Below are 8,839 nucleotides of genomic sequence, written 5' to 3' on the forward strand. Positions count from 1 at the left end.
CCATCAACAACCATGTAATATCATTAAGAAGGATATTACCCTGGCAAATCCCACTGACATTGCAAATGCATTCAATGAATACTTTGTGAGGTGTGCTACTAACTTATTAGCGAAACGCAACCAAAACTACATACATGAACCTCATTCTGGAAGTACCTCTATAGCCCCACCCACTCTCAACACAGCACACAGTTTTCAATTTGTCCCAGTATCTGAAGAGGAGATTACACAAGAGCTCCTCAAATTAAAACTAAGCAGCCAATGCGGACCTTGCCTACTGCAGTCTAAGTTCCTAAGACTTGGTGCCCCAGCCATTGCCAAACTGCTTGCTTCCCTAATCAACTCTATCCTGTCTGCAGGCCATATCCCTAAGACCTGGAAACTGCCAGAGTTGTCCCAAGCTTCAAAATTGGGGACAAAAACACTCTCAAACTACAGACCAATCTCTCTTCTCCCAATACTATCTAAAGTCATGGAAAAATGTGTTCACTTCCAATTAAGCGATTACTATACCAAGACAAATTTCCCTAGCCAATTCCAATCTGGCTTTCGCCCCAAACACAGTAACTACCCTGCTAAAAGTTTTCAATGAGATCCAGTGTGGAATGGAACTGGGACAACTCACTGCTGCAATATTCTTGATTTTGAAAAGGCTTTTGTTACTTATGATCATGTTATCTTGCTAAACAAACTCCACTGCCCTGGAATAAGGAAGCATTCTTTAAACTGGTTTCATTCCTCCTATCAGGTAGATCCTAACATGTCTATCTCGGGCACTAACTCCAACCCCTTGGATTTCACCTGCCATGTCCTGCAAGGCTCTGTTCTGGGGCCCCTACTCTTCTCAGTGTTCATTAATTATCTTCCTACAGCTTGTAAGGGAGCCTCAATACACATGTATGCAGATGACAGAATCTTATATGCACACAGCTCTAACCTCTCCGACCTTGGACACGTACTTCAATCTGACTTTTTAAGACTTGAAAATTGGATTTCCCTAAACAAACTGTTTCTAAACACTGACAAGACTGTAACAATGGTATTTGGGACAAAAGCTTCCAATGAAGAAGCTACAAATCAGAACCAACTGTAATACTACCCTAGCCCCTGTTACTAGTTACAAATATTTGGGCATGTGGTTTGACTCCCATTTAACATTTGGTTGCACATTGATACCCTGATATCCAAAACCTATGCCAAACTAGGTGTGCTATATAGGAACAAATCCTCCCGAAGTCTGCTGGTCAGAAAGCGCATCGAACAGCAGATGCTGATGCCAGTTGTAGACTATGGGGACATAGTATATGTCACGGCACCCCAAACTCACCTTGGCAAACTTGATACCCTCTACAACTCAATATGCCGCTTAGTCCTCCAATGCAATTACAACATGCACCACTGCGAAATGCTCAAAGAACTAGATTGGTCATCACTTGAGCCTAGGCGCAAAGTTCACATTTCTTGTCTTGCCTTCAATTACTTTCTGGGCAAGCTACCCAGCTATCTGAGCAAGCTCCTCACCCCTACCACATGCAGCACTTATCTGAGATCTGACTCCAAAAGACTGTTCATGGTCCCAAGGTTCAACAAAGTATCCTGCCGCTCCTCCTCTTCTTACCATCACCCCACAACTGGAACAACCTACTGGAGACTCTCACAGCCACCACCAGTCTAAGTTCTTTCAAAACTAATGCTGTCTCGCATTTTAATCTGGTCTGTAGCTGTTATATACATCTATAATATATTATATTATATAGGGTTTTTGTCACTTTTTTACCCACCATAACTTAACTAAGTATATATGTGTATATATGTGTATATACTTAGTTAAGTTATGGTGGGTGAAAAAAAAGTGACAAAAACCCCTCATAGTAAAGCATATAGCAAATGGAAATATTACTGTATGCTCATTTGAATGTCTTAGACAGGTTTGCAGCCCTGCCTTTCACCGTTATCACCCAGCTTACAGTTCTACTGCAGCAAGGGATTCTGGGAAGTGACATGCAAATGAGCAACGTGCCACCTTTTGCTTCAAACCCATATAACATGGTCCCCTAAAGCTTATGCTTGCTGCATTTGACAGCTTTTGAGCGCAGCCTGGGTTAAGATGCATAGCCAGTAAACCCACCCACAGACAGACGTTTCGACCTTAAAGGGTCTCCTCAGTGTGAGGTTGGTTATACTGGCTTTGCAAACTGGCTTTTGCTTTAGGGGGCCATGTTATATGGTTTTGAAGCAAAAGCTGGCACATTATGTTCTGCTCTCTTCTGTTTCTATGAGTGGAGACTTTATCTTAGTGACCCTATTATCTACCGACAATCTACTATCCTCAACCGGCTTTATTTATCCTGATACCACGCGAGTGGGAGAGCAATGTTCATTAGTTTTCCATCGACTTCTATTTTTTACATTGTTGCACTATAGTCTCCTGCTTTTCTTTGTTGTATATATATCCTGGGACTATTTGCACTCCGGACACCGTGTTCTATGTATACAGCACCTGAGATGATTGGAAAAATTCTTGTCCCCGTGGAGCTGCACTATTCCTTATGGTTGTGTTTTATATTGTAGCTATTTTTGCTCAGTATTTTCCCAAAATGTTTCACTGATTTATCTCACTCATTTGATTAATAATTTAGAAGGATTTCCTCACTTCATCTTTACATTTAAAGTGTTATTTGCACTTCAAACTCACTGTTTTTGTTCACATTTCTGCATACAGCATGATTTATAACATACAGCTCCGGGAATTCTGCATTTTATTACGTCTGCTATTCTATATTGACCATATCAAATAAAAGTAATCAAGAGTGCAATGAAGGAACTCTGTGTCGTTCTAAATATATGATGGTTTAGTTCCTTGCACCATCAAAATCAAAGGTGAACGATTATTAGGACTGTTTTTAAACCTGAGCTGGTCCAAGTCTTACATAGGTTATTAATAAATCTGACCTTCGTGATCTTACTCTGACCTGCACCTTTAAGAACATTGGTCAGCACAGCTGCGTTAGATTGAAAGTGTGCTGTTCAGTATTGTATTATGCGATGAAATGTGATGCAATTCCACTAACGCTCATTTCATCTCCTGCTCTCTTATAGGCTGACCGCCCCATCGTCCGTCATAACAGACCTGGTCGCCCAGCCAAGAATAGGAGGCGGAGGATGATTTAGCAGACATGGCCCGCTTTCTTCTTTCTCACCTCGCCCACCCCTATCTCTTAACTCTGTGACTCGGCCTCAGCTGGGCTACCCTTCAGAAGCACTTCCCCTGACCTCCCCTACCTTACACAGTCTGTCCTACACACAGCAGGCTATGTCTCTTATTTCAGTTCTGCTTTCAGATACACACAGATCACCCTTCGAGATGACAGGCAGGATAGCCTGGGCCTCCAGTCACTTTTTCACACACTTCACCCAGCAGAGAACCAGGAATCCGTTGCACCTCTCACACTTCCACACACAGCAGCAGCCAATGAATCGCGCACCATAGGGCTTCACTTCTTATAGGGCACTGAAGAAGTGTCATGGTCTTAGCCCAAAAATGAGGTTCTACAGATATCTAATCTCCAGCAGGGTCTTATTTAATTTGGACCTTTATATGACCTATTACAACACTTCACATGTATTTATTAAGGATCATGTGCAAATCCTGCCACACGTATTCTCTCTACACTCCTGGGCCCTTTTGATTCCAAGGATGATGCATGCTCCCTCCAGCACTGAAGGTGTTTAAACTCACCCACGCTGCTTTGGGGAAGAGCATCTAACCTTGGCTTAAATCCGAACTTTGGGGTGTCGTCATAGGAGCTGGGTGTAAAAAAACTACCACTTCTTCCTTTCTCACCTGTTTGTATTCATAACCTAGACCTGCCTGTGTACATTATGTGCAATGGAATTTCATACCAAAAGGGAGCTAGGAACAACACTAAAACCTGTCCTTTTAATGGCTGGCAGAAAGATATGCACGTTATATTGTCTCGTTGGCCACAACGATTTGCTCTTAAAAGCACAAATTATTCACATCATCTGCCTTCTCTTTCTGCCTTTTTATCTGGTCTGTGTATTCTCTTTTTGTGTTTTGGTTTTATTCTTTATCACTTTGGTCCCTCTTTCTTTGTCAGTCTCTCTTGCGACTCTTTTCCTCTCTGGTTTGTGTGGCCCTCTTTATTTCTCTTTAATACTTTCCCACTTATTAGCTAGGTTTCTGCATTTTGGGGTGATAGGGCTTGATGATTGGTTTGGTTGCTCAGTGTATTCTGCTATGTTATTCAGCATCCCCTTCCCTGTCACGTATGTGTGTGTGTGTCTCCCATTTCCATCTCCCCAGTCTGTACACAGCATTCTCTGGGATACCTCCTATTACACTAGTCTGCAACCGTGTCTTTCTTGCAAGGCTCACACAAGGCAGGCTTGATAGATTACATTTGACATTGAAAAGAAGCTATTGGGGCTGTAGGTCAGAGCACTGGGGTTAGATTCAGGGATCTCCTACACATTGTTTTCATGGTGATTTTGTTTACACAGTGCTGCCACCTCTTAGGTACAATTTGCCTTTGGGAACCAGAATAGTAGAAATATAAGAATGATAAGAGAGGGGTAGACTTGAGACTGATGGTGAGAGAGAACTCACTGCCTGGTTTTTGTACCTCCGGTATAGCTGCACGCCGGATGCTTCTTTGCTTGAATTGGAAAGCCATCCTAACCAGTAGCATTCCTTTAGTGGGCCCAGTTGCCTTTTCTTTATATGTAACTAATCTCAATGCAAAAAATGCATATTACATTTTATAATTATTGAAACAAATATTTTTATCACTAAATTTCTTGCTTTAAAAAAAAATGGCTGTCTTTTAACCTGTTGGCCCATTACTTTGTATATCCATAATGCACTGCAAGAGCCGAATATGTCACGGCTAGAGGGGCAAACAACTCGCTGATGGTACAAAAATACAGCAAAGAGGGTGGCTACACCAAAATCAATCCGTGCATCGGCATAAGAAAGAAAACACCGGTGGCACCTCTGGCAGCGAGAGGTGTCGGTCATATGATTGCCCTTCTTATGGAATAAATGGCCAGAACGTGGATTACTTGCCCTCTTTTCCTGCCATAAGCTTATAAAAGCCCAGGGTTGTCATTATATTATAGGAAAATATTGACACAAAGGGGATTCTAGAAAGTGAAAGGGTTAAATTAACAGCACTGACCTCCTCATTGCTAAACACCAATTTCCTCTTATGGTACAATAAGGAGGTACTGCTGAAATCTTGCTCGAATCCATTACCCTGTAATTCAGTGCAGGAGTAGCTTATCCTAAGGCTGTACAGAACAGTTCAGGTCTTGGCACTGGAACGGGATTCAGCTCTGCCCCCTATTGTCTGTATGCATATCTGCAGCAGTATTGAAGAGAGCGCTCTTGGGTCGTCGTCCCCCCCCTGGTTCGTCATCCTATGAATCCACTTCCCTGTGCTGGAGAAGAGATCCTCTCCATTTAAATAACTGGGCGTCAAATATTCTCCAGCACAGGGAAGCGGCAAACTAAATAAAGGCCTTAAAGTTGCCACCCAAGCACAGCAATAAAAGCTTGCATGTTGGTCTCTCCTGAAATAAATCAGAAGGAAGTCTCATCGGCGGTTTTAAATGAGAGGAGTCAGAGCGCCACACAGCAAACTGAAACACATTCATTAGCTGCACAGGACGTCCCCCGCACCCTAACACGTCTGACGTCCAAACCCCTGTATGAAACCCCAGTAGTACCTAATCTGACTCGTTGTGTACATTCTAATATGATTATGCCTTGAAACATGTTTTAATTGTATCTATAGGGATAAAAAGAGCCATAGAAGTGTAACTTATTTATTACTTCCACACTTGGGGGAATAGCTGGGGACACACAGCCCACATCTTAAATGTACAATGCCATGGACAAGGCCTCTAGATCTGTCGCAGAAATACATTTATATGTCAACCTGTTCATTTTACATAATGTATAATGTACAAAGAATGTAGCTTTGGTTACCCATTTACTGCACACTACAACTAGCTCAATACAGACCCGCCACTTGAGTCAGCAAGTGACTTAACCCCTTCGTTGCCAAAGGAGGCGGCAAAGCGCATTTTATTCCAATGCGTTTCAAGCCTCTTGAGCCGCAATGGGGTTAAAGTGTACACACAATTATGCAAATGTATAACCTGTTATTTGTGTTTGTAAATATTGTATAGTCCCAAGTGTCATGTACACACTTAAGGCAAAACAAAAAAAAAACACTTTGTATCGATTTCTGCCTTTTCATGTAAAATATTTTTCCCCTTTAATTTTTTTAATATTTTTTTGTATAAAAAAAAAAAAAAAAACAGGAAAAACAAGACAAACTTTTACAATTGTGAATTTTAGCTTTTTATATGGAAGTTGACTTTAATTTAACAGATGAAAATATTTTGAAACATTTTTAGATTTTATGTTTTCTGATTATTGAGGGGTTGTTTTATTTTGTATCAAGTATTAAAATGAAAAGTGTGGTCAAATGTTTAAATTGAATATTGTGTGTGTGTTTTCTTTTCTTCTTTAGTTAGACACATTTGACGGGATTCACTAAGCTCCAATGAGGAGCTTGATTAGGGTTGCCAGGTGGCTTCTCCAAAAATACTGGACTCAATGGTGAAAGGTGCGTCAGGTCACTATGTCCAGGGAGGCAGATACCGGACACATACATGTCCAGTATTACAGTACCTCATTTTTTACTGTACAGAGTATCCAAATAAAGGTCAGTCCAGTTCAATATCAGACACCTGGCAACCCTAACCTTGATCCGGAATGAATTACAATTGACTTGCGTTGCATTTAATGCAGACTCGAACTCAGATGCCCCTTATCAGTGCTTAGTGAATTTCTTCCCCAATCCGTCTTCTTAGAGCTGATTTTCCATAACCCATCTATCACTGAAGTGGTTCATTTTAAATTTGTGAAGTCGTAACATTAGAAACAGTGTTGGCCAACAGATGGTATTGCAACACTGCTCAACAAGTGTCTCTTGTGTTGGTCCCCAGGTGGCACCAGTAGTAGCTGTTGAATGCTATCCCTTAATATTTGTGGGCGGACCTTCAAAGATCAAGTGTTTGTGTTCAATGTCTCATAGCCACCTCCCAGGAAACGTATTCATATATCTAGTGCAGTGTTTCTCGACATTTTCCTCAGGGAATCCCAGTCATATCGTATTGTTAGTGATCAACCAATCACACATTTTTGTTTGTTTTTTCTTTTGTAAACGGCACTGGTTATTACCAGAAACTGGCCTGGCTGGGTTTCTTGGGTGCTGAGAAACACTAATAGTGTCCGTTTCTGGATGAACCCCTTGGTTTCTAACTTGATTTTCATGTTCTGTAGCTAAACTGTACAAGTTCGGAAATCAGGCTGCCATTTTGTAGGTGTCGCCTGGAGAGAGGCAGGACGTTTAAAATTGCACAGTTTAAGTACTCTGTTTAGTGCCAAAACTGCAGTGTTAGAAGTGCCAACACTGGACCACAATTAACCAATGACCCTGACATGAAGGGGTTAAATCTAGATGATTGATGCCAGACACCGATGTGTTTATATCCTTTTTGAAAGTTGGTTTATAAATATGGTGCGATAAGGCTTTGGATTGATTTGATTTCCTGTAGCTGACCCAGACAGCTCTCTCCTCTTCCCCTTATCAGTATTTGCTTTCTGACAAAAACAAGATGGGCTAAGCCAGGGCAAAGTAAACACTTCATTGACAAACACTGCCCCAATCAAAGGCAACGATAAATAAGGAAACTGCCACATCGTTGCTCTGAGAGTGATTACATTTGTTTAAGGAAGACCTTTTAAATTAAATTATTTCCAAAAGGGATACACTAACAGCAAGTGAATGTGCTCTGCAGTGGTTTCAATCAGGGTCAAGGTTGTAATTTTTATAGATGTCATTTGTATACAGACTGGACAAGCTCTGCCTGTTCAGCAGTTTGCTTCATTAGTGTTTGGTATAAACATGCACAAAATAGATCTACATTTGTTAAAAAAAAATGATGATGCTTGACCCTTTCAGTTCCGGAATGTCTGTGCCTTATTGTTATCACTTGTCCTTGAGTTAGGATGTTCACCCCTTCCATTTAGATCATGTTAATTGCACATGGGGAGAGGTGAACACGATATACTCTGCAAACAAGCACTATAGTGATTATATCCATTCCAGAAGAATAGAAAGCTACATAGTGTTGGGTAAACCAAGTGTCATAATAGCACCTTGTCTAGGCTGCCTTGAAATTCTTGGGAGATTCTTCTGGAATCTGGAAAGACATAGAACTAGTAAGCCAATTCCCAAAAGCTGCAATGTGTTCATTTGGTTGTGAGGTAATGAGGAAGGTAACCAGTGACGTAACTATGTTAACACCCGTCAGAGGTCGGGCCCAACTTCCATGTCTGGCTCTGGCAGCCAGGGACTCTGTTTTCTGTTGGGAGTGTGGGGTCCAGCCTCACACCAATGATTAAACCGCCTCCCCCCCCTGCTGGTGTACTGGTCGGCACTGGATGTCCGGCCCAACTTTCGCAGCCACGTGGGCACAGCTTCACAGACGTATGACCAGACTCTGGCTTCCCCTGTCACACAACAGGTAAAATTATTAAAGGGTGGGAGGGGACTGGGTGTGGGGAGGTAGGGATTGAATAGGAGGAGGGAGGGATTGAGTGGGGGAGAGGATGAGGGGGAAGTGTGAGAAGTGGGGTAGAAACAGTGAGGAGAGAGCAAGGAGGAAAGGGGGCCCTGGTGGAAACTGTTGCATTTTTTTATTTGGGGGGCCCTTTAATGGTTTTTGTAGGGGTTCGTAA

The 8,839-nt window shown here is 41.9% G+C and overlaps 1 protein-coding gene across 1 annotated transcript in view; it reads left to right on the top strand.

The window, feature by feature from the left end:
- MBD6 (methyl-CpG binding domain protein 6) overlaps positions 1–6,532 on the top strand; it is a 60,894-nt gene extending 54,362 nt beyond the window's left edge. The window contains exon 13 of the mRNA XM_075591537.1: positions 3,100–6,532. Coding sequence (XP_075447652.1) covers positions 3,100–3,171 — 72 coding nt within the window. The 3' untranslated portion in view covers positions 3,172–6,532. The remainder of the gene's footprint in view (positions 1–3,099) is intronic.
- Positions 6,533–8,839: the final 2,307 nt, after the last annotated feature.

Source organism: Ascaphus truei, chromosome 3 (genome assembly GCF_040206685.1).
Source record: "Ascaphus truei isolate aAscTru1 chromosome 3, aAscTru1.hap1, whole genome shotgun sequence".
Classification (NCBI taxonomy): domain Eukaryota; kingdom Metazoa; phylum Chordata; class Amphibia; order Anura; family Ascaphidae; genus Ascaphus; species Ascaphus truei.